This window comes from Chenopodium quinoa, unplaced genomic scaffold (assembly GCF_001683475.1).
Source record: "Chenopodium quinoa cultivar QQ74 unplaced genomic scaffold, ASM168347v1, whole genome shotgun sequence".
Taxonomy (NCBI): domain Eukaryota; kingdom Viridiplantae; phylum Streptophyta; class Magnoliopsida; order Caryophyllales; family Amaranthaceae; genus Chenopodium; species Chenopodium quinoa.
This window is the reverse complement of record NW_018743691.1, coordinates 4,510,796-4,537,540: the sequence shown is the minus strand read 5'-3', so window position 1 is coordinate 4,537,540 and position 26,745 is coordinate 4,510,796. Positions and strand designations below refer to the sequence as shown.

Here is a 26,745-nt window from a genome sequence, read left to right as displayed (position 1 = left end):
TGGCCATTAAGGGTGGAGGAAAGGGGGGTTTTCGCAGTGGTCAGCGCTGGTTTGGTCTTTGCGGTGGTTTGAAAAGCTTGGGGTGGTTTTTGAGAAGGGTGAAGGGGTAATTGGTGGAGTAGGCTGTTATAGGGGTGGTAGTTTGGCTGGTTCGTCGATTTTTGTACGGGTAGGACTGTAGGAGGTTCTGGCGGCTGGGGTAGGTGGTGCCGGTGGCAGGGCGGGGCTGGCTGGGTTAGGGGTTAGTTGTTTTTTTAATTTATTCATTTAAACCAATAAACACTTGACACGTGTCTTCTAAGGGTCCCACTAACGAATTTAATCCAAAAATCCGCTAAGTGGTGGTGAAATTAAATTTGTGATGTTTTGTGTGTGTGTGTGTGTGTGGTGTTATAATAAAAGTTTTTGTTTTGTGGTGGTATAATCAAAATTTGTGTTTTTTTGTGGTGTTATTTTCTAAAAAAACCTCCACTTTATAAGGCTAAAAGATTACCCCCTCATTGCCTTATGATTTTGGTTATATAAAGTGGACACTTCACACTTATAGGGAAGGGTGTGGCCCAAACATGTTCATCATCTATTATATCATAAAAAAATTTGGCCATGACAATTAAAGCTAAAGTATCATACTACTCTTTTGATGGAGTTTTAATTTCTTTATGCTACCTTTCAAATGTGCCTGATTGGTTATGCTTTTTTTATATGAATATCTCCTTTATTAGTAGATTTGACTTTGGTGTTTGCAAGGGTATGAGTTGTACCAAATATGCAAATTAATTATGAATTTGATTGTAAAAGTTATAGTATTTTCTCTTAATTTGTGGTTTACATATCTTTATTATTTGTATATGTTGTATGACTGTTATTTAATGATATTATTATTTTCCGTTAAAAAAAATGGTGTTTGAAATATTGTCTGATCTACCACCTATTGCAACATCTTCTCTAAATATATTTTTTTTTTCTGATTTAAAGTCATTAAAGTTGGCTTTGAAAACTGGTGCTTGGGTATTTATAGAAAAACAACCAAACTAGTGCCACCTATCGACATAGGTGTCATGTAGACTTAGTAGGCAACAACGGCCTACATGGTCAAAAGCAGCTATCCACGTGGCTGTAATAGGAGTTGTTATGGAAAGCATGCCCATAGAAGTAATAGTAGTAAAATGACAGCTTGGCGTACACAAATTTAGTTTGGTTTATGCTTCCAACAACTTTTTAAAATGCTAGATATGTGTTGATTTACTAAGCCTTAGCTTGCTATGAAATAGAAAATTTGTCCTCTTAGTTCAACAATCATCATCTCATATCATATAACTAATATATAAAGCTAAACTTTTAGCCAATATACGAGACAATGACATTTGGCATTTTAACTTTTCGCCAAATGTCGTGCCACATAGGCAACAGTTAAATATTAGTATGACAGGTAAGATTTATTAGGATATATTTTTTATAAATGAAAAAGTTGTATTTTTTTATCAGGATAAAAACTTGAACATGTAGAATAAAAAAAAAAGGTTAATTTAGAGTTTATTTTCAATAGATTTATAAGATAAAATTATTGATTTAGAATTTTATTTTTGATAAAATAGAACAAATTTTTTGCTTATTATATTTTTGGCTAAATTTCTATTATATTTCAAGTTTGTTTTATTTTAAATTTTTTTTTAAATTGAACATTTTCACCAATATTATTATTAGTTATTACGTGCGTACTACATAATTAAAATCGTTACAAAAATACATTAATTTCTAACCAATTTTGTAAAATGATATATTTTAAAACTTGGTGTATAGATAATAAGTTTTAAAAACGACCCGAGTATCACACGGGACACCAAACTAGTGGTTATTGTAAAGTCGGGTTATTTTGCCTCTTCATATGGTATGGTTATGGTGTATATTTTACTTGTATTGTTATGTTTTATGCATGTCAATTTTAGAACGCTAATGGAAAGAGAATAATTCACTTTATTTCACTCAAGCATTAAACTTTTCATGACAGTTGAAGGTCTCAAAGCCACAGGAGTCCTGCTAATTAAAAGTTTGTTTAGGATATATTCTTGTACGTGATATCTTGATGAGTTCTATCTTTTCTTTTTTGTTCATCTCTTTTTTACAAGAATCTTATTAGGAAAATATATATATATATTTTTTCTTTTGAAGCTAAGTTTTTTCAATTATTTGATTAATTCTACTACTTTTTTTTTTTGTTAATTTTTGATTGGATAAAAAATCTAGAATATTATGATGATTTTGTTTTTGACAAAAAAAAAAGTCATTTATTTGTTTTTAATAGAGAATTAATTTCCGTAAAATATTTTCCTTCTAAGTTTAAAATATATTTGTATGAGAATATCTACAGATATTCTCTATTTATGTCAATAAATATAATAATGTTAACCATGGTATGGAACGTTTATAATTTTATAAATTTAATCTTAAATAATTCTTGATTATTTTTTCAAGTATTAGCATCCATACCATCACTTTTTTTTTTTTTTTTTTTTTTTGCAGCATGTGTACTACTAAAGCCTACAGGAGAATAAAGAGCAAGGAAGATCGTTTAAGTTTACTTCCGATGATATTCTGGCCAATATACTCTCTCGTCTCCAAATCGATTATGCTGTTGCCACCTCCGTCTTATTCCATCGATGGCAATACCTTTGGACTGGTGTCACCACTTTCAAATTTGACAGTGATGGACGTTACGTTCCCGAAATAGCCTCAAATAAATTCTCCACTGTTGTCGTCGACATCGTTCGACAACTGACCTCTCAGACACTCCGTGTTTTCAAACTTCAGTTAAGTTCTCTGTCCAACTTATGTAACCCTAGTGTAGCAGACGCATGTTTCCAAGAAGTTTGTGGCCGAAACGTGGAGCAGATCATTATTGAAGTGGAAAATAATAATTTGTTTCTAATTCCCGCGTTTCTGTTTTCTTCCCAGTACTTGGTAGTTTTGATATTAAGAGGTATGATCAAGTTTAATTTGCCAGAAAATACAGATATTCAACTTCCGAATTTGAGGAAGATTAGTCTAAACTATCTTGTTAGCGTACCTCATCAGTTTTTAGGGAGTTTATTTAGGTCTTGTCAACGTTTGATCGATGCAGATTTGATTTTCGACGACTATGGATATTGGAGATATATAACCCAACCTGAACCCCAGACTTTACATAAAAAAGAAGCAGTTATACTTGTCATTAGTACTACTTTTTATAAATTTATCAAAGAATAGTGCGTGAGCGATTGAGCTCCCCCTAGTAGCCGGCCCTGTGCTGCATGCTTGTGTTTTGCTCCATGCCTATATATAAACTATTATCATTATATATGATGATAATATTATTAACTACTCCTGCTTCTTTTTGTTTATGACGCTTTGGCCATTAGTCTTTCAATAACGTAACAAGCAATCATGAACGGAGGTTGTAGCTTTCACCTTTACTAATATGTATTATGTGTAACTCATATGATTGTTGCCACTTATTTTTTAACTTTTAAGATTGTTCCAAAAAATTACTCCTTATATTAAAAAGCTATTGGATATTTGGATTACGTTTGTTATCCTTATAACGCGGTGATGACCTCTTTCAGTACGGCAATAAAAAGAAAAGATGGTGCAAATTACTACAAAGTACAAGCAGTACAGTGTTATTTTGAATTTTTTTTTTATCAATATCCTCTCCGTCCCTAATATTTTATCTTATTTAATTTTTTATAGTTTTCAAGACGTGTTTTAAAACACTTTTATCTCTAATCTTATACGAAAAAAACTAGACGTAAAAATATATACAATGAGACGAAGCAAATATAATTTCACATGACTATATTATCTTTATAGCGAGTCAAATATTTTAAAGGCGGCTAAAACATGTACACGACCGTGTTTGGTATGACAATAGCATTAAATGTACCAGAAACTAAGGAATAATTTTCCAACTGTAAGGTCATCCAAGTAAATCCTACCACAAATACTTGGCATCCAAGTACATACTACCACAAATACTTTTTTATAAATAGGCAACATTTCCTAGCAAAATCATCAAACAAATTATTACAGTACGTAAATCCTGAAAAATAATAACTGTAAAAACTAGTTGAGAAAAATGGAGAGCAAGAGTATTATGGTGATGGTTGTGGTGTGCCTTGCACTGGCAGTCGGCACGGCCGCACAAAGTGCTAACGTGAGGGCAACATTCCATATCTATAACGCACAAAGTATAGGGTGGGATTATAACAAAGCGAGTGTGTATTGTGCAACATGGGATGCTAACCAGCCTTTGTCATGGCGTCAAAAATATGGTTGGACTGCCTTTTGTGGTCCTGCTGGTCCTACTGGTCGAGCTTCTTGTGGCAAGTGTCTCAGGGTAAGTATTCTCTATTCATGCTTTTTTGTTGTTAAGTTTGGAATGGTTTGAGTTTCATGATTGGTTTAAAGTTTAATATTCTATTAATTAAAATAAATCTAACAAGATATGTACTACATTTTTTGTACGTTGTGATAGATTGTCAAAAGTAATTATAGCATATATATTGCAATGATCAATTGGCTTTATTTTGGAACCTTCTTTCGCCTTGTTTGTGGACCAAATTATCTTCCTCATTTGGGTTTTCAAGGCCCATTTAGTATTATCTCAATAAATATCCTTCGTATATTACAATGAATAAAATGAAATGATGAAGTATATACTTCAATTCCTCTGATAGATATTGACTTCTATGCTACTAATATAATGCACAACTTTAATCGTTAATATGTTTAACTTTCAATACATAAAAACTACAAGAAACTGATAGTTTAAAGTACAAATGGGAATACTTTTAATATTATAAAATAAGGGGAAAAGGGAGAAGATTAGAGAGAGATGTAGATGGTAATTGTATTGTCTATCCTTTGATTTGTCCATGCTATATATATATACATAATGTAAGTATGTAACCTTCATGAAAATTAAGATTCCATTTAAGCGGGGGTTACAATAGAGGTAATTACATATGGGGGTTACAATGGGTGGCATAATACTAGGGAGTTACAAATGATAATGAACATCCACATAGAATATATTTTGTAACACTCCCCCTTGGATGGGCATTATCTAAAATATATTTAATGCGCATATATGCTGCCTCATTAAAAACCTTTCCAGGAAAAACCCAGTGGGGAAAAAAAACCATGGATAAGGGAAAAAGAGTGCAGCGCGCAATTACTCCCCCTCATTATTATATCACTGAAGATCTTTGAGACGACGCAATCTAATACGATAAACTAACTTTTAAAGGTTGCGGTTGGAAGAGCCTTAGTGAATAGGTCTGCTAAATTCTCACTTGAACGAATCTGCAAAACATTTATATCTCCATTCTTCTGAAGATCATGAGTGAAGAAAAATTTGGGTAAGATGTGCTTTGTTCTGTCACCTTTGATGTATCCTTCCTTAAGTTGAGCAATACAAGTTGCATTATCCTCGTATAAAGTTGTCGGTGCCTCTTTCCCAGATGATAAACCACAAACTTTCTTTTATAATGTTAGTTTGTGTGCAATCAGAACCATTACATATGCAGGGATCAATGAATCAGATTAAATAACCTGCATCTGCAAAACCAATCAAATTTTCTTTGGACAACTTTGGGAAAAATAAACCCATATCCTTCGTACCTTGAAGATAACGAAGTAAATGTTTAATCCCATTCCAATGCCTCCGGGTTGGACATGAACTAAACCTTGCTAATAAATTAACTGAAAATGATATGTCGGGTCGTGTATGACTTGCAAGGTACATTAGTGCTCCAATTGCACTAAGATATGGTACTTCAGGACCCAAAATTTTTTCATCATTTTCCTGAGGTCGGAATGGATCTTTCTCTACTTCAAGTGATCTTACAACCATAGGACTGCTCAATGGATGTGTTGTATCCATAGAAAATCTTTTAAGAACCTTTTCTATGTATTTTGCACTACAAGAATAAGGTTAAATAGCGACGGAAATTTTCCCTTGCAAAAAGGCCAAATTCCGTCGCAAATAGCATTTCCGACGGAATTCTGTCGTAACTGTCCGTCGCAAAACGTTTCGTAGGAAAAAAAAGAATTTCCGAGAGAAATTCCGTCGCAAATGTCTTTTGCGACGGAAATACCGACGGAATAACATCCGTCGCAAGAAAATTTGACTTTCAAGTATTATCCGTCGCAGATTTACGACGGAAAAATCCGTCGTTGAATAATAACTTACGACGGAAAAATCCCTCCCTGAAGGTCAATATTTGCGACGGAAAATTCCCTTGCTAAAATATTATTTGCGACGGAACAATCCCTTGCTGAAATATTATTTGCGACGGAAAATTCCCTTGCTAAAATATTAATTGCGACGGAAAATTCCCTTGCAAAAATATTAACTACGACGGAAAATTCCCTCGCTATTATATTAATTGCGACGGAAGTTAAATCCCTCGCAAACTTTTAACTTTTGCGAGGGAATTTTCCGTCGTTAAGGATTGTGTCAGCAACGAAATATTCTTCATTTTTCCGTCGCAAATCAATTTCGACAAACTAAATATTAATTATTTCCGTCGCATAATATATTTCACAAAGCCAAAATTCTAGTTGTCCAGCATTAATAACCTATGTTCCTGCACCTAATACCTGTGAAAATTAAAATCATAAACCAATTTTGGAAATATAAATATATATATTTCCACAAAAGCTATTCTGAAGTTAAACATATCTAAAAGCTACATAATGTATAGTAATTCTACAAAAGCGGGAAAATCATCAAATGCTACATAAATTCTAATTAACTACTTGTCCGTACTACATAAACCTAAGCTAGGCTAAAAAACTGCAGGGGTACCCTGGCTTGCTCCTCCACTACCCGGGTCATCCCTAGGGTCTTGTCGATGAGGCTGAATGGTGGAACAGGTGTCGTTGCCAAATCGTCTGATGAAGTCATTCCACCTCTCCTCAGCTCTCCTTTCCATTTGGGCTACTTCAGCTTGAATTTGAGCTTGTATCTCAACTTCCATTTCACTTCGAAGTTCACTTCGTATTTCACTCCGGAGTTCATTGCGTATCTCACTACGAAGAGCCTCCACCCTATGGTCCATCTGGTCTTGCATCTGACTAACAACAGACGGTGTGTACTGTTGTGAAGACCTAGAACCTCGACCCGTCCGGTTGCCAAAGTACAGCTCTGCACTTTGGCCAAGTCCCCTCACTCGACCCTTCTTGTTGAGACCACCCACACTCTCCCAAAACAACTCATTAGGACTCTTTTTAATCCCTTGAGTGGTGGCTTCTTCAACATTCTTCTGGTAGTTCTCCTACAAGAAAGACATTACACAATAATATATAGTTTAAACAATTACCCAACAACATAATTTACAAGTAAAGAAAATAAACATATAAGTGAAGACTTGAAATCACATAAAAGTAGCAAATTTATAAGTTTTTGGGTCCATATCCTCAAAATGAAGCCATTTCAAGCCAAAATGGGTACTTACATGCCTATTTTCTTTATTTCTTAACTTTTAAATTCATTCTTTCTCAAACCATCCCATATTTACATATTTATAAGAGTTTATGACTTGAAATCACATAAAAATAGCAAATTTATAAGTTTTTGGGTCCATATCCTCAAAATGAAGCCATTTCAAGCCAAAATGGGTACTTACATGCCTATTTTCTTTAATTCTTAACTTTTAAACTCATTCTTTCTCAAACCATCCCATATTTACATATTTATAAGAGTTTATGACTTGAAATCACATAAAAGAAGCAATTTTACTAAGTTTATGGTTCCATATCCTCAAAATCAAGTCATTTCAAGCCAAAATGGGTTCTTACATGCCTATTTTCTTTATTTCTTAACTTTTAAACTCATTCTTTCTCAAACCATCCCATATTTACATATTTATAAGAGTTTATGACTTGAAATCACATAAAAGAAGCAATTTTACTAAGTTTATGGTTCCATATCCTCAAAATCAAGTCATTTCAAGCCAAAATGGGTTCTTACATGCCTATTTTCTTTATTTCTTAACTTTTAAACTCATTCTTTCTCAAACCATCCCATATTTACATATTTATAAGAGTTTATGACTTGAAATCACATAAAAGTAGCAATTTTACTAAGTTTTTGGGTCCATATCCTCAAAATCAACCCATTTCAAGCCAAAATGGGTACTTACATGCCTATTTTATTTATTTCTTAAATTTTAAACTCATTCTTTCTCAAACCATCCCATATTTACATATTTATAAGAGTTTATGACTTGAAATCACATAAAAGAAGCAATTTTACTAAGTTTATGGTTCCATATCCTCAAAATCAAGTCATTTCAAGCCGAATTAATATCCTCAAAATCACATAAGCAAGCAAATGTACTAAGTTTAATGGTCTATATCTTTAAAGTGAAGCCATTTCAAGCCGAATTAATATGTTTAAAGCCAAAATTATATTAAAGTTGTTACCGCAATGTTCTTGACTTTGGCATTTGCTGGCACCTTTCCTTTCCCAGGGATCTCCTTGAAGTGTGTCTTCATGAAAAGATCATGTGCAGTTGGTAACTGGCCATTGTTTTTCGCCGCCTTTGAACGTACATGCACCAAACCAAATTAAGCTTATCATTTCAATGTAACCATAATTGTTGTCTTTTTCAATTGCCTAAAAAACAAACACACCATCCTTTTAGCATGTTGTACAGATGAAATTGAACCCTGGTAATGGGTTGGCTCAACCACATTGTCCATCGATCCGCCTCTTCTGTTCTTCTTGTTTTGTGCGGACCTCTTCTTGTAGTCTTCATCATTTTCCAAAACGTCCATCAAATCCTTGTGGACTTCATCGATCATCCATCTTGGCTTCTTACCGTTCATCCTGTGTGTGACTGCGTGAAACATGTCCTTCAGCCGATCTGCGAACTTGACTTCGAAGGTTCGCTTCACGTGGTCGTTTAACTCAGGTGCCCATGTGCATTGTTTCTGCATATGAAAAACATTTAAAATTATGAAACATAACTCCATCAATACATTTAGTAATACATGCATAGCTATAAGTATAAAATGTCATACGCAAAACAAGTTCCACCAATGATCCTTCGTCTTCTTATCAACCTCTCCGTAATTCCTCCAAGCAGCTCGATAGTAACCTGTTAGGGTGTTAGAGACGGCGTTTCTCACAGGTTTATCGTCAAACCTATTTTAATGTGAATCATGAACAAATAATAAATAAATAGTTTATGTTAGAGTAATACATAGGTCAGTGATAAGAAATATGGGTAGAAAGGGAATGAAATTACAACTACATACATACCAGCAAGTGGCAGGGTCTAATACCACCAACTTAGAAGACTGTGAGGCTTGTTGCCCCTGAAGCTGTTGCTCATGATGATGTATCTGCATTTGTGTTTGAGGATCCTCATTGTCACCCAAATCTGCCGCGTCCTCCACGTCCACCATTTCCTCGTCGTCATCATAAATGACAACTTGCCTTTTCTCCTTTCCCTTATTTTTCTTTGATGATTCTCCTTTTTTCCCTCCCACCATTTCCACCTGAAAAAGATGTCAGTCACATGCCATGATATTATTAACATTATAAAAATTACAAGTATAATGAGATGTAACAAGATTAACAATAAAACGACAAACTCTTTAATTGATTTTACAATGACAATCAAATTCAACCGACAATTACACAACTACAAGCAAATTTAAGTATTCATTTTACAGTAACAAATTAAATTCGATCTCCTAGTCATGACTTTCATCGCTACTATCACTACTGGCATCATCACTACTATCATCTAAAACAACATCGATCTCATCATCCTCGTCACTATCACTAGAGTCGACACTTGATTCATCATCTTCATCGCTTGAGATTATTAAGCCACCATCATCATCTTCGTCATCATCCTCAACTAGGTCATAGTCAGGAATGTCATTCGGTGGACAAAGCATTGCATGGACTTGTGGAGACGGTGCCTGCATAAAATCAAGGTCCACTGGAGCATCAACCACTGACCTTGCTTGTGTTTTAAACACAGCCCACCATTGAACTCGATCTCTTTTTAGGCTTGGGTAGGATGTGTAGTACACTTGGCTCACTTGATAAGATAATACGAAGGGATCATACTTGGGGTATTTCTTAGTATGACTCACTTCGACTAGCTTGTATTGTTCATGTATGTTCATACCCCTACCACAATCCATCCAACTACACTTAAACAAAATAGTCTTGTACTCTTTTTTTGGACCAGTGTAGACAAGTTCAATTATATCATCTAGAATGCCAAAGTACTCTCTACCATCATCACTAGACACACATACACCATAATTCATCGTGGACTTGTGTTTGCCATGGGAATGTGTATGGAAATTAAATCCACCAACAAAAATCTGCCTCCAAGTTCGAACACGCTTGAAAGGACGCATGCACAATGCTTGCAGGACATCTGAATTTGGTTTCTCTTCAACCACCTATTTACGTCACAATTCAATAATTAATTAAAGTGAATTGCAAGATCTAAAAAGCATATTTAAAGAGCTAGAACATTTCTATCACCTTATGGTGAAACCAATCAGAGAATTCGGTGTCACATTTCTCCATAACTTCTTCTCTACGCAAAAACGGTCGGGAACTAAGAACGTAGTCCTCAAACTTTCTATTAGGTCAATGATACAAGAGAAATAAGTAATTCAACCATTTTAATTCTTCAGAACTATGAATAAAATTCATTCTTTAACACATATACCTTTCGTATTCACCAAGAATGTCGCAGTTTTGTAAAACAAACAAATGAGCACACTCGAGTTCTTTTTCATCTAAATACCGAGTTTTACCCTCAGTTGAGACACGACCGGTGTCCACCGAGAACAACTCTGGTAAGTCAGAGTTGTCCATTGTTGATTCCACGTCTACATTTACATTTCGACCGAGATCCCGAGTTTTTGTGTCAACTGACGGCTGAAAGTAATTTGAGCAAAAGTTTGCTATCTCTTCGGTGAGATAAGCATTACATATGGAACCTTCAACTCGAGCCTTGTTCCCAATTTTACGTTTCAAGTGATTAAGGAACCTGCAATTAAATTAGTATAAATAATTGTGTAAATAGGTCATGACTATGAAGGTTTTTTATGAAAGAGGAAGTGAAGGGGACTTTGATTTACCTTTCGAAGGGATACATCCATCTGTATTGAACAGGACCACATAACTTTCCCTCATACGGAAAATGAATAGGTAAATGCTCCATGGAGTTGAAGAATGCCGGAGGGAACACCTTCTCAAGCTTGCAAAGGATTTCAGCTATGTTTTTCTCTAATAGCTCCATGTCACCAACGGTGATTGTGTAACAACACAAATCACGGAAGAATTGACTGATCTCTGTAACCGCATTCCAAATATGGGTAGGGAGTAATTCCCTCAAATCAGTAGGCAACAACCTCTCCATGAACACATGGCAGTCGTGGCTTTTCATACCATGAAGCTTACAACCTTGTAAATCTACGCATCTGCTTAAATTAGAGGCATATCCATCTGGAAAACGCAACTGTTTAACCCAGTCACACAACACTTTTCTTTGAGCCTTATCAATAGCAAATGGGGCTTTTGGCATGTACTCTTTTCCCCTACCGTCCTCTTGCAGATGAAGTTGTGGCCTTTTACAATATTTAGCTATGTCATTTCGAGCCGATGGCGTGTCACATGTCTGTTTTTTCAAATCCATAATGGTGTGGATTAACTGATCAAAGAAGTTCTTTTCAATGTGCATGACATCTAAGTTGTGACGGATGAGCAGATGCTTCCAATAAGGAAGCTCCCACAACGAGGATTGCTTGAACCACCCTTTTTTTGCTCTTTTGAGATGTTTCAATGCCTCCGGCCCATCAATTGCCCTTGGAAGGTGTCTCACACATTCTCACAATTCCTCACCTGACATGATGTGTGGCGGTGAACCTTTTTTGACTTTGGTTTTACAAAAAGCAGTTTTACTATTTCGAAAAGGGTGATCTGTTGGAAGGAATTGGCGATGGCAATCAAACCAAGAAACTTTGCCACTGTGTTCAAGCCAGAATGTTTTGATTTTATCCATACAATAAACACAAGCCTTCTTACCCGCTGTGGTCCAACCAAACAACATACCGTAAGCTGGGAAGTCACTAACAGTCCAAAGGATGGCTGCTCGAAGATTGAAATTTTGTTTCCTCCAAATGTCATAAGTATTTGCGCCTACTTCCCATAATTGTTTCAACTCTTGTACCAACGGTTGCATATACACATCCAAATTGCCCTTAGGGTTCTTAGGACCAGGAACGAGCAACGAAAGGAACATGAATTGTCTTTTCATACACATTGAAGGAGGCAAGTTATAAGGGGTCAAAATGACAGGCCAACAGGAATATTGTCCCCCAAACTTACCATGCGGAGCAAAACCATCTGTACACAAGCCAAGTCGAACATTACGAGGCTCATTGGAAAATTCTGGAAAGCATCTATCGAGGTGTTTCCAAGCTTCATTATCATTAGGGTGCGCCATTGTGCCTTGAACTCGAGGATTTTTCGAATGCCATGTCATTTCCTCCGATATGTTCTTGGTTGCATAGAGCCTTTGTAATCTCGGTGTGATCGGAAAATAAATTAAAACATTCAAAGGCACTAAACTACCTTTAGAAGTCTTTTTGTATCGGTCGCTACCACACACCCTACATGTAGATAGCTGAACATCATCCTTCCAAAACAGCATACATCCTTTTGGACATGCATGAATCTTTTCATGAGGCAACTCCAACCCCTTCACAATCTTCTTCACCTCATAGAATGTGTTGGCCATATTGTTATTGTTAGGAATTGCCTCATTGACCAAAGAAGCAAACCCGTCAACACATCTATGGGGTAAATTATACTCATACTTAAGACTAGTAATTCGAGCAGCCATCTGTAACACAGACAATGAACTTCCTTCGTATAATGGTCTTTTGGAAGCCTTTAACAAATCTAGGAAATGCTTAGCTTGTGCATTAGGCTCCTCCTCTGCCTCTTCTATATGCCCTTGATCTTCATTATGACCAAAAGCATCGAAAACCATTTCATGGTATTCATTTGACGGTCCTTCAGGAGCTCCCGGAAAGCCTTCCCCATGACACGTCCACTCATAGTAATTAGGTATGAAACCCTTGCGGTACAAATGAATTTTAACAGTTTCCGCATCCCAAAGTCGTTTGTTCTTACATTTAAAACATGGACACCTAACTTCATTCGGGTTGCTACTCTCGGGATGGTCTTCCACGTATTTAAGGAATTCATCTACCCCTTTCACAAATTCCGGATTAATAGAATGCCCAACCTTCCTTTCATACATCCAGCTACGTTCTGTTCGTTTCATGATTACAACTTCTACACAAACTCATGAATATGTATAATCACATTAGTCACAACGCGTATAGAATATTCATTAACCATCTAAATGTTAAAAATATGATAATAAGATTGTACATGATGTCCAAAGGTCCTTATCACTCCAACCTAACCCATCCTTGGACATTTAATCACACTAGCGAATGTATGCCAGGTTATCAATTCTATGGAAAATCCGGCAGCATTTCCCTTATGTTCTCCAAGTACACGATGTAGGCTATTAGATAACCCGTCATATGTACCCAGAGAACATTGTAGAGAAATGATTAGCCAGGATATTCCCTAGAATCAATAACAAGGCATACATTCACCACCTAAGTGAGAATAAACGTCCAAAGACAGTCCCAACCGGGGACTATCCAAGACATACTCCTAATGAGTATGCCTTGAACGGGTATCTAGGAAAATGATGATGCAAATGATTCATTCATAAATATATCAAGTAAATATAACACGCTCATTTAAAAATATGCCAAGCAAATTACATAACACAATCATTATAAGTAAACCAAATATATCATAATCATAATTAAATTGATATAAACAATTATATAGTAATCATTACATTTAAAATTATATAAAACAAATATTTTTTTACTAAATTAACTAACATGCATTAAATTAAACTAACATACATTATATTAAACTAAACAAAACTAACATACATTATTAAATAATAATAAATTAAACTAAACTAACATACATTATTATAATAAACTAAATCAATGTAAACTAACATATCATGCGGTACATTTTTATAATAAAATATCAACCTAAACTAACATATCATGTCATACATTATTATACTAAACCAAACAAAATTTACATGTCATGTCTTACATTATTATAAAAATGTCAAACCAAATTAAACTTAACTAACATATCAACCATTAGTATTTATTATAATAAACCAAATCAAACCAAACTAACATTTATCTAAGTCACTAACATGCCAAGTATAAACTAAAATAACAATTTTAGAAATTAGAATGTCACGAACCTATAGATCTGCACTTTTTATTGAGATTCAAAGCAAGGCAAAGATACAAATCCTACAAATATTAACAATTAAACATTAATTAAGGTGTAAAATGTCAATATTTATTTTAAAAAAATGAAAAAATAAGTCAAATTATGTTCAGAGTTCTTACCAGCGGGAGGATGAAGGTGGTGGTGGTTCTGGTAGGAGGCGGAACGGTGGAGCCACCTGAAACAAAAGGGGTGTTAGGGTTAAATAAAAAAAATAAAAAATAAAACATAAAAAAAAAATATAATAAAAATACCTCACCGGCGCTGCAGCCGGAATTCTTGGAATGTCGCCGGCCGGGTAGGTGTGACGGCGGCTGCTACAAACCGGTGGTGGCTGTTCACAAGCCCCGGTGGTTAGTGCGAATTTTTTTAAAAAAAAAAACAAAAACCTAACACCGGAGGTTACCGTCGGGGAGAACGGCGGCAGCGGGATCCGGTGGTCAGGCGGAGGCGCGCTCAGGCTGAGGCGACGGTGGCGGTCAGGCGGAGGCGCGTCTTCTTCTCTTTCTCTTTCTTTCTCTCTCTTTCTCCCTTTCTTTCTTTCTTTCTTTCTCTCTCTTCCCCCGTGTTTTTTCCCTGGTTCTTTCTGGTTTGAAACCTAATTTCTAGTTCAAGTATTTGCGACGGAATTTATTTCGTCGGTAATTATTTTCCGACGGAAAATTCCGTCGCAATAAATTTTGCTACGGAATTTTCCGTCGCAAAATTAATTTTCCGACAGAAATAAATTTTGTCGTAAATTTTGCAAGGGAATTTCCGTCGCAATTCACATTTTCCGACGCATTTTAGCAACACACTTAATTCCGTCGCTGAAATTAAAGTTTGCGACGGAAAAATAGGTCCGTCGTAAAAAATCCGTCGGTATTAAGCCATTTTCTAGTAGTGTTGATTGATGCACAAGGATTCCATTCTCTAGGTGCTCTATTTGTAACCCTAAGCAAAATTTTGTCTTTCCAAGATCTTTTATTTCGAATTCTTTCTTTAAATAATTGACAGTCACTGAAATATCTTCAGGAGTTCCAATGATATTCAAATCATCAACATACACTGCAATTATAACAAATCTCGATCCAAATTTCTTTACAAAAATACATGGGCAGATAGGATCATTCTTATAACCTTCCTTTGACAAATACTCACTTAGACGGTTATACCACATACGCCCAGATTGTTTCAATCCATAAAGAGATTTGTTCAATTTAATACAGAAATGTTCTCGAGAACTAGATTTTGCTGCTTCTGGCAGCTTGAATCCTTCTGGGAGCTTCATGTAAATGTCATTATCTAGTGGGCCGTATAAATAAGCTGTGACTACATCCATCAAACGTAAGTCAAGTCCTTCTCTTATTGCCAGACTAATCAAAAATCTAAAAGTAGTTGCATCCACCACAGGAGAATATGTCTCCTCATAATCAATACCAGGTCTTTGTGAGAATCCTTGTGCAACTAAGCGTGCCTTATATCTTACAACTTCACCCTTTCCAGTGATATCAAGGGCCACGAATTCAAGTTTGGCAAGGTTTGACATTTTCACTATATAAAATAATATTCAAAATTAGAGCTTATATATATATATATATATATATATATATATATATATATATATATATATATATATATATATATATATATATAAACTTCATAGTTGTTTGATATAAATAGATTCTATCAACATTCACACAGTAAATGACATATATGCAAGAATAAAATAGTCATATAGCATATTCTATGACCTGACAAGTTAATGAATCATAATACTCGTATAATTGAAATTTAAATATTTCATGCTCACTCAAACTATTTACTAATATGCAAATAAAATAAAATTATAAGCAAAATAAATTCAAAAGTCAAAAGTAATAAAGTATCAAGAGGATTATACGTTGGCTATAATTAAGCAGATCATATCAAAAAGTATTTTTCTAATATCTTTTATATTATATACATATGATCAAAGACATACATACTACATCTAAGTTTTATGCATCAAATATCTCAACTATTATAAAAATATATTGATATGTCGTAACAAAGTATGTCGCAAACCGTAATACACAAAATAAAAGAACCATGGTAATAAATTAATAAATTAAAACAATAAACGAAACAATTAACCGTAATATATGGTAGTAAATCTCAACCCATGTGATACCAAATAATTAACAAATAAAAGATGTAATTTAGCACAACAAAACAAAAAAAAAAAAAAAAAAAAAAAAAAAAAAAAAAAAAAAAAAAAACCCAAAATTTCATGATTGTAATCAACGCATGATAAAATAATGATAATTGTAACCAACTCATGCAATATTTATCCATGATAAAATAGTAGCAAATTGTTATCATACCAAATAAGCTATTAGAACAAAATAGCTTAATCAATACAAAGTGAAGCTTAACTCAGTCAACGGGAAAAAAAATAATGTGTACGAAGTAGTGTATATTTCGTCAGTAACTCGGTTAATTGAGGTTGATGCAACAAGCCAACAATATGATCCTCCTTGTTATATTGTTTGATTAATGTTTTCTCCGATTACCGATAATTAAAGTAATGGTGCTGATAACGTATTATAAAATAAGGGGAAAAGGGAGAAGATTAGAGAGAGATGTAGATGGTAATTGTATTGTCTATCCTTTGATTTGTCCATGCTATATATATATACATAATGTAAGTATGTAACCTTCATGGAAATTAAGATTCCATTTAAGCGGGGGTTACAATAGAGGTAATTAAATATGGGGGTTACAATGGGTGGCATAATACTAGGGAGTTACAAATGATAATGAACATCCACATAGAATATATTTTGTAACATTTAACAAGATATCACTTTATTATATGAGCATTATTTATGAAGTATTACATAAGAAATGTTTGACCACAATTTGCAACTAGTCAAATGTGGTCTTCAATGCAAGTCAAACGTTTCCACATTTTTTGTTTACCAGTTACAGATTGTGGTCAAACATTTCTTTATTTAATAGATAGAATAACTACTAAGTGAATAGAACACAATAATAATAAAAATAAAGAAATACTACTCTTTTGCTTCTTGTCAAAAAAAAGAATAGAACACAATAATAATAAAAATAAAAAATAAAAGGTAGTAGTGGAATACGTACTATTAAGTACGAATTATTTGTACAAAAAAATGTTGCTAACAATAGTGATGGCGCAGGTAACGAACTTGGCAACGAACGCCCAAGCAACAGTGAGAATAGTTGATCAATGCAGCAATGGAGGATTAGACCTTGATCAGAACGTCTTTAACCAACTAGACACCAACGGTCTAGGCAAAGCTCAAGGCCACCTACAAGTCAGTTACCAATTTGTTGTTGGCTGCTAAACCAGACACTATCTAATGAGTAATGACTTATCTAGTCAATTAGCCTATGTATCTTTGCTTATGTTTTATGTAATGATATCTAAATCAGCTATTATATGAATAAAAGGATATCTTATTTTATTGTATAATTACGGAGTTTCTTCTTGTGTAAATGGGTAGTATTTCAAAATTTCACAGGTTACCTTGAAAATCATAATATTGTAAAGGAATAGTTAAAGCAAAAACAACAAGAATTCACACATAATTACTTTATTTTTCCTTCACTATAAATCTCTAGGCCCCATTAAAATAAAGTTTGTGAATAGAATTGCGCATAATAGTCAAACTGTCAACAAAACGATGAGATATATTTTAGTAAGGTGAGAATAGTCCATAAAAACTCCTTATTTATGAGAGATATATACAGCTCTAATTAGAAATTAGCAAATGCTAATTAACGCCCCAGGAGCGTTGAATAAGCTAGTTAAAAGTAGAAGGATTAAATTAAAATTAACATTAATTACACCGATCGACGCGTGATTTTTTCATGCTTTCCCAAATTATACCACTTTAGGTAAGATTTTAAATGCTTATCCAACGCCCCGGGGGCGTTCGTTAGCAAGATCCTAGTAAAAATCATTGATGACATCACAAATTAATTAAACTGGAGGGAAAATTTTCACTGAGAACGTGACATGTTGGATTGTATGAGGGTAGATGATGTAAACAATATTTTGTTTTAGTATTAGTTAATTAATAGATTCGACTTTAAAAAAGGCACAATTTTTTTTATAGAGAAAATAGTCATTGCTCTCTTCATTTCGCATTAATTGCAACACTTTTTATTTTTGGTCGTTTCATATTAATTAGTTGCAACACTACTATTTTTGGAATTGACACACCATTATTTTATAACTATATTAGCCTCGTACAATGCGCGATTTTAACAATAACTAATGAGTAGACCGGGCGTTGTCTTGGGTTGTTACTGTTGTAGACGTGCAATCGATAAATTTTTTTAAAGGTTTTTTAAAATTGTAAGTGTCATTGTCAACTAAAAAGGTTTTTTTTAGTACATATATTTTTTTAAATTTAAGCTTGTGGTTTGCATTTATATAATTTTTTTATATATATAATATCATACTTGATAATTGACTTACATGGTGAAATAGTTATCGTTGTTATAAGAGGTTTGAGGGTTCGATCCTACTCCTTATCATTTCCTTTAATTTTTATATGGAGTAACGTTGGTTGCTTGGATGATGTGACATTATTTGAGTGATGATGTGGCATCTTGACATGTCGGGAAGATGACGTGGCGCAATAAAAAAAAGAAGTACGTGGCACATAGACGTTCTTAGGAACGCCTTTTAATATACGTAAACTAGTTTTTTAGCCCGGGCGATGCCCCGGGTCATTGTTTGTATATAAAATATTATAACAAAATAAAGCAATTGAAATATAAGTTGGTGGCTTTATATAAATACTATCGTTTGTTAAATATTTTAAATATAGTTGAACATCAAAATTCATTATTTAATATGCATCAACCTAAATGATATATTGTATCAGTTTGTTTTATTTGTTAAAGTGCTTTTTTTTTTTATTACTTAGTTATCATAATAAATTATTCCTTCTAGTAAACATATTTTGTGGTTAAAAAGAAAAAATCTTTAAAATTATTTTGCATTTTTGGATTATATATTTTAATTAACTATAATCTACATGAATTATGGTTGAGTGACTGATCAAAGAAATGAAACTAATTTTGCAATCATATTGTTGTTAAAATATACACATATAAGTTCACAATTAAAATTTTAGAATTTATGAACATGAATAACACTTTTTAATACAATTTTATCATCATAAGATGTCTTTGGAGCGGTGGTTAGTTAAAGTTTGATACAATTTTATCATCATATAAGATGTTATTGGAGCGATAGTTAGTTAAAGTTTAATTTAATGAATATGAGGTTATGGGTTCAAATATTAATGCTAATAAATTATAAATTTTATGAGAAAACATTGGTGTATAATTATTAATAATAGGTGACATGGCAACACGTGGCAAGATTGACAACACGTGGCGAGATTACAATTCATGCCATTGAATATATATGTGTGTGTGTGTGTGTGTGTATAGTCTGACCTTCCATTGATTTCTCCAATGAAAAGTGTGTAATTAGTCAAATTAAATATAAAATCTGTTAGGAAAATGTATACTTACTTTACCTTTTTTAAAATTTTATTTATGTTGAAAAATAATAATAATGTCATAATCAGTTTTGGCGGGAAATCTAATATATCTAATATATAAATAAAGCAAAGGTATATTTTTTACCAATTAAAAATTAGATTTTTATTTTATTTTTGAATTAAAAATTTCACTTGCCACCTAAATAAAAGCAACGAATGAGATTTAAAAAATTTGTCATGTAGGTAAAAACAACGAATCATAATTTATTAGGATTTAATATATTTTAAAAAAAACTAAAAAGTATCTTTTAAAAAATCATCTTTAGATATAGGATTTATATATCTAAGATAATATTTATAGTTTTTATGATAAGAAGTAAAAAATTTTCCTTAACTATAATTAAATTAAAATATGTGATGTCTACCACTATAAATTGACGCATCCTACATCACCAATCATATCAATAAAAAAATCAAATCAAGTGAATTTTGTGTCAGTTAATCCATGTTAAATGTATATTTGTAATTAATGCTTACATTGTGTTTATTTGGAATACTTAATGATTATATGTTTATCTTTTATTTCAAGTTAACTTAATTTTTATTTTTAAATACAGGGAGATTGTGTTCATGCCCCGCCAACTTTGTACAATTTCTTCCAAAATTAATTGAAATAAAGGTTTACGCCATTATATACTTTTCAATCGTTACAAATAAGAAGCAATATCGCACGCATTGTTAGTGACACCAAAATAATGATTTAATTATTCAAAATACTATTATTCGGGCGATTGGGGACGATGAAAAAATTCCAATGCATAGATTTGATTTTGTACAATTAAAATTTTTAGATCAATTTCACAACAATTTTTCACTTCCCGATAAATATATATATATTGATTTATTTTATAAGACTATAAAGATTAATTTCATATAAATTTAATATTTGCTAACATGTTTTATTTATCCTTTTTGATTAGTTGGTAGAGATATAGGTGTGAACGAAGTTAGTGATTATCGAAATAGAAGATAATTAGTATACATGTTGTTATTATTTTAATATTTTTATTTTTTTAAAAACAACGAATAATGATTTAGGATTTAAATCATAAAAAAAAATTATCTTTTTAGATTAAAGATTTTATCATAAAATATCATAATTACAATTTTTTTTTGAGAGATATCATATTAATTAACAACCACAAATAAAATACAAAGCAACAATAAATAAAGTGGCATTATAAATTAATCCCTCCGTTTTTAAATACTTGCTCCATTTCTCAATGCGCGGAGTTTTAGGAGAAATTGGAGAAAGTAATAAAATATGAAGGTAGTGGGATAGTTGAGAAAATAAAAAATTGTAAAAAACAAAAGTAGTGGAAGAATAGGAGAAGAGAGAGTATTAGTTCGGTCCACTAAGTGTGAGTAACGAATTAAATATTGTAAATGTTTTCCAAAAAAGGAAATGGAACAAGTATTTAAAAACGACCGGATAAAAAAAGTGGAGCAAGTATTTAAAAATGGAGGGAGTACATTAAAAAAATATACTTTTGTAATAGGCAATAACACTTTAATTAAAATAAAATGTATTTTTGTGTCTGAAATCATTAAATAGTAAAATAAATCAAATTATAAATTTATAATAAAATAAATCAAATTATCATTCACAATGTGTATGATGTGGTGATTAACGCCTAATTCCCAACACGATCGAATTTTTCCGCACGTTTCCGGCTCTTTCACGAATTGAAAAAAATTATATATGTAACTTTTAATTATTTAAAATAACTTAATGGGTATTATTAAAGAAGACGTACATACACACAAAATTTAAAGATTGGTCTAGATGCATGCAACTATGTCTAACTTGTAAGAAAAACATGTTTCAACAACCCATGAAGAGTGTTTTGCTGTTGAGGTGTTGAAAGGGATTTAAACCAAACAAATCTATAGTTGTACGCTTAGTCGGTTGACTATCCTACTAGTCACCAACATAACACTTCTTAAAGTTTCCAGAGCCTAATGTTTCGAAGTAATCTGACGTGTATATACCATTAGGGTTTAATAATGGGATAAAAGGGGAAAAATGAAAATCGAGGGAAAATTAAAGTGGTCACATGACTTTTTTTGTTAGAAAAATTTGGTCGTCAGAGTTTGGTGAAAGGACTCTCCCTACAACCCAATGTCGATAAAAGGATCTTTTGTGCCACATTTTTTAGAAAATGACCTTTCTCACAAAGTCGATCACTTAAAAGGACCTTCCTCGCAAATTTTCCTAAAATTAACTTATTTTTGCCGCACTTATTTTTACCGTATTTATTTGTTATTGTTATATTGTATTCAAGGTGCAACCACTTTATCTAATACAAGTATGATCTAAATTAAAACCATAGGAAATGATTTAGACTTAAATAATTTAACCTTGTAATTAAGACAAAATCAATCTTAATTGAACGTTATCAAGATTAAAACTTAGGTCATGTTTAATAATAATTTTTGTCACACTTTATTATTTTTATGTTGCACCTAAATTTAAAGTTTGATCAAATCAGATAATCAGATCAGATCAAACCAAATTATATTATACTATATCAAATTAAATTAAAATAAGCAAAAATAAAGCAAACAAAACATGTCATTATTAGACTGTGATTGAAACTTCTTATACTTTGTCATAAGTATTATTAAAAGTTCTTATACCTTATTTTTGCACACCTAATCAAACTCATTGAACTTATTAGAGCTCATAACACATATTAAAACTTATTGTACTTATTTTATTAATTGATTTGAAACTAGAAAGTGCCCATGTTATTCCCTTAGTTCTATTTTTTTTAAAGAAAAATATGTATTGTAGAAACAAATTGTAGGCAATTATTTTTTATTTGATAAATTTTAGTTGGCTTGGAGATTTTTATCATATCATATTATTTATATACAAAGTACGTACTTCAAAAAAAAATTTATATCCAAAGTACATTAGAGAAGGAAAATTAAAGGGGAATATAAATGGTAGATAACTAGATTAATCTCGTACAATGCACGTTTTGATCAAATAAAATTTTCTAAATTTGTTTTTTTTTTCATACCATAATATTAAAAAAGAAAATAGACCTCTTAGAAAAAACTATAATCTATAATCTATAACTAAGGATCTATTCACATTTACTTAATTTTAGTTCAGTTCAGTTAAGCTCCAATCAATTCAGCTCAGTTCAGTTCAGCTCTAATCAGTTCAGTTCAATTCAGCTCCTAATTTCTTTCTCTCATATAATATTCATTTCAGCTCAGTTCTGTTCAGTTCATCTCCAATCAGTTCAATTCAGTTTAGTTAAGCTCCAATCAGTTCAGTTCAGCTCAGTTTAGTAAATGTGAAAAGGCCATAATTTGACATCATCAATCAATCAATCAATTACATACTAGTAAAAGCGAATATAAGAGGACACTTGTCAAAATTACTTTCTAAAAAAAATATTATTACATTAAAAAAGGATTGCATTTAGATTGTGACTTTTATTTTATATAAAATCTAAAATAAACTTTCTAAAGTATCGACTTGCACATTATAACTGTCACATATTTAAATATTTTATCTCTCATGTTTTTATTGTTTTAATACGAACTGTATTTCATTTTTGATACGAACTGTGTTTCATACGATTTAATATTGATCAATCGATTTAGTTTTTAATACTCCATCTGATTTTAAATACTTGCTCCATTTCTCCATGCGCGGAGTTTTAGGAGAAATTGGAGAAAGTAATAATATAAGGAGGTAGTGGGGTAGGTAAAAGAATTAAAAAATTGTAAAAAAAACAAAAGTAGTGGAGAGAATTGGAGGAGAGAGAATATGAAATTAAATAAAATATGATTTATATTGGGTCCACTAGGTGAGAGAAATAAATTAAATATTGTAAAAGTATTCCAAATAAGGAAATGAAGCAAGTATTTAAAAATGACCGAAAAAGGAAAGTGGAGCAAATATTTAAAAACAGAGGGAGAATCTAATTATATTTTCATTATAATTAGTCAATATCCGTGAATTACAAGGGGTTTCACCTAGTATATATATAAAGGGGAGTTTTTCCCGAGCTTTTAGAGAGCCATATAAGATTTAATTTTCTTAATGCCACGTAGGATTATAAATTATAATTGTAACCAGTAAAATAAGAGATTATTAATTTCTTTTAAAATTAAATCATTCAAATGCCATGTAAGAAAAATTGTTGAATGAAATTTTTAAGTTTAAATTAATTAAATATAAAATATTATCTTTTAATATTATGAATTTTATCTAAATATATAACAAATTTTAACACATACATAAAATATATATATATTTAAAAATTCAAAAAAACTGTGCATCACACGGACTTCATCTAGTTTTTTTTTTATAAGTGGTTGACATGTGGATAACAATGATATCATCAGTTTTTACTTTAGTTATATTCATAGATAGATTTGGTTTAAAATATATATATATATATATATATATATATATATATATATATTATATATATATATATATATATATATATATATATATATATATATATTTTCTCCTCACCAGGCCCGTCTTAGACTTGGATTTTCCTCATACACGGAATAGGGCCCCAAAAGTCAGGGGCCCAAAATCCGATTCAATACTTAAAGTTAAAAAAACGCAAATTTTAAGATGCACCATGGTGCACCAAAAAATAGGTGCACCACGTCTATACTTTTGAATATTTAGTAAAAAGATTTGAACAATTGTAAATTTTGAACATGTAGTAAAAAATATGAACATCGCAAAATTTGAACATTTAATTAAAAAATCTGAACAATCGCAATGAATCACACCTATACTTTGAACATATAGTAAAAAAATATGAACAATTGCGAATATTGAACATTTAGTAAAAAAGTCTAAACATTGCAAATTTTGAACATTTAGTAAAAAAAAATTTAACAATCACAATGCACTACTCCAATACTTTTGAACATTTAGTAAAAAAAATATGAACAATAACAAATTTTAAACATTTAGTAAAAAAAATCTGAACAATCGCAAACTTTGAATTATTACGAGTTAGACAAATTTTGAAAAAGTTTGTTTGATTCGTAATAATTCAATAGTTTTGTAATATAAATTGAACATTTACTGTATACAAAATGAACATTTCTTTATAAAATATGGACATAAAAATTGCATGTATATGTTCAGTTTTTATAACGTGTTCATATTTTTTTACTAAATGTTCATTTTTTTTGTAAAATGTTCAATTTTTTTTACTAAATGTTCAAAATTGTAGACGTGGTGTACCTATTTCTAGGTGCACCATGGTGCACATAATACTAATTGAAAAAAAAAGGAAAAAAAAAAAAAAACAAAATTCTCCCCTCCATCTTTGATATTTCCAGTAAACAAGCCCACCTTATGTCCAAACAAAACTCAGCTTTCCTATTCTTCTTTCTTTTCCAATTAATGCCTTTTGACTTTAGTTTTTGATTTTCTAAATAAAATTGAACTCTTTTAATTATCTCTCTTGGTACTGTACTCGTAATTTTTTTTTGTTTTGATTCATTTAATTGTACCAACTAGGTTAGGGGACTTAGGTCTGTGCAATAATGCACGGTTGTTAAAGTTCATAAAATAAACTCTTGCTATATTGATTTAGTACAATTAAGGCAATTTACGTTTTAGCCAATTTTTATTTACCTTATTAAAAATTTACGTTAAATAAACTTTAACCAAAAAAAAAAAAAATCAAAACTAAAAGACACACCAGGAGATGACACGTGTCATTGCTGGTGTGTCTTTTAGTATATATATATAGTTAAGTTATAGTTATTGATTATCACTATTTTTTTAAAAAAAAAAAAAAATTAAAGGTGTTGGAAAAATTAAAAGAGCAATCTATTCTCAATTGTAATGTCTATTTGGTACATTTAAATACTCTCTCTGTCTCGTAATTTATTTTTGTTTATTGTCTCATTGAATTATTACTACTCCGTATTATTAAAAATTTAGTTTTTTTTTTTTAAAAAAAAACTTAGTAATATTAAATTATTAATGCTTTATAGACGGCCCTGCTCCCTACCCACACTACTTTTTTTTTTATTATTTATATTTCTTACTAACAATACTTCATACTATTTCCTCAAAAAAATAAAATTATTAGGAGTTTGGTTTGTTATATTTATGTTAATATTGTATATTTGGCAAGTCTATCTTGTTAGGAGTTTTAGACAAGTTAGGTATTCTATTGTATTGAGTATATATTGGTGATTAATGGAATACAAAAGGCTAAGCCGTTTTCTCCACATCTTTCTTCACTTAACATGGTATCAGGTCTCTCTAATTTATAGAGATTTTTTTTTTCATCGATCTTGGTTGGTTATTGTTTAATTCCGCAAATTTACTTGTTTGTTTGAGAAATTAAGGCTTCAATTTATTAACAATTACTGCAAATTCTGTTTTATTTGCTCCAACTAGGGCTCACAAACCCTAATTAATTTTGGTTCGAATTTATTTGGTACTGCATATCGTGGTATTCCCTAATTAATTTTGGTTCGAATTTATTTGGTACTGCATATCGTGGTATTCTCAAGTGCTGCGTGTCGTGGTGCTGTGTTTGCGCGACTCTGTTGTGTGCGTGTTTGGGTGCAGTGCTTTGTAGTGCTCCGTGTGTTTTTTGTGTGGTGCGTTAATTGCGTGCTGCTGCTCTGTTTGTTCTGTTTTGGTTAGTGCTGCAGTGTGTGCTGCGGTGTGTGCCGAGTTTTGTGTGCTGTCTAGTGGTGTGGCAG

The 26,745-nt window shown here is 32.0% G+C and overlaps 2 protein-coding genes across 2 annotated transcripts; one reads left to right on the top strand and one right to left on the bottom strand.

Moving 5' to 3' along the window:
- The first annotated feature begins 3,951 nt into the window (after positions 1 to 3,951).
- Positions 3,952 to 17,909, top strand: LOC110683831 (pathogenesis-related protein PR-4-like). Its single transcript, XM_021860245.1, has 2 exons — positions 3,952 to 4,372; positions 17,614 to 17,909. The coding sequence occupies exons 1-2, from the start codon at positions 4,112 to 4,114 to the stop codon at positions 17,779 to 17,781; spliced, it is 429 nt and encodes a 142-aa protein (XP_021715937.1). The 5' UTR covers positions 3,952 to 4,111; the 3' UTR covers positions 17,782 to 17,909.
- LOC110683830 lies at positions 6,542 to 9,895 on the bottom strand. The gene is made up of 2 exons (XM_021860244.1): positions 8,467 to 9,895; positions 6,542 to 7,316 (listed from the first exon to the last, which is right to left on the bottom strand). Exons 1-2 carry the CDS (start codon positions 8,536 to 8,538, stop codon positions 6,828 to 6,830), a joined length of 561 nt encoding a protein of 186 aa, XP_021715936.1. The 5' UTR covers positions 8,539 to 9,895; the 3' UTR covers positions 6,542 to 6,827.
- Positions 17,910 to 26,745: the final 8,836 nt, after the last annotated feature.

Bases quoted from the DNA above. Each gene is read 5' to 3' on its own strand.
- LOC110683831 (XM_021860245.1), top strand. From the start codon at position 4,112: ATGGAGAGCAAGAGTATTATGGTGATGGTTGTGGTGTGCCTTGCACTG. The intron at 4,373-17,613 runs GTAAGTATTCTC...GTGATGGCGCAG, and splicing joins CTTGTGGCAAGTGTCTCAGG to GTAACGAACTTGGCAACGAA.
- LOC110683830 (XM_021860244.1), bottom strand. From the start codon at position 8,538: ATGAAGACACACTTCAAGGAGATCCCTGGGAAAGGAAAGGTGCCAGCA. The intron at 7,317-8,466 runs GTAACAACTTTA...TCTTTCTTGTAG, and splicing joins CCAAAGTCAAGAACATTGCG to GAGAACTACCAGAAGAATGT.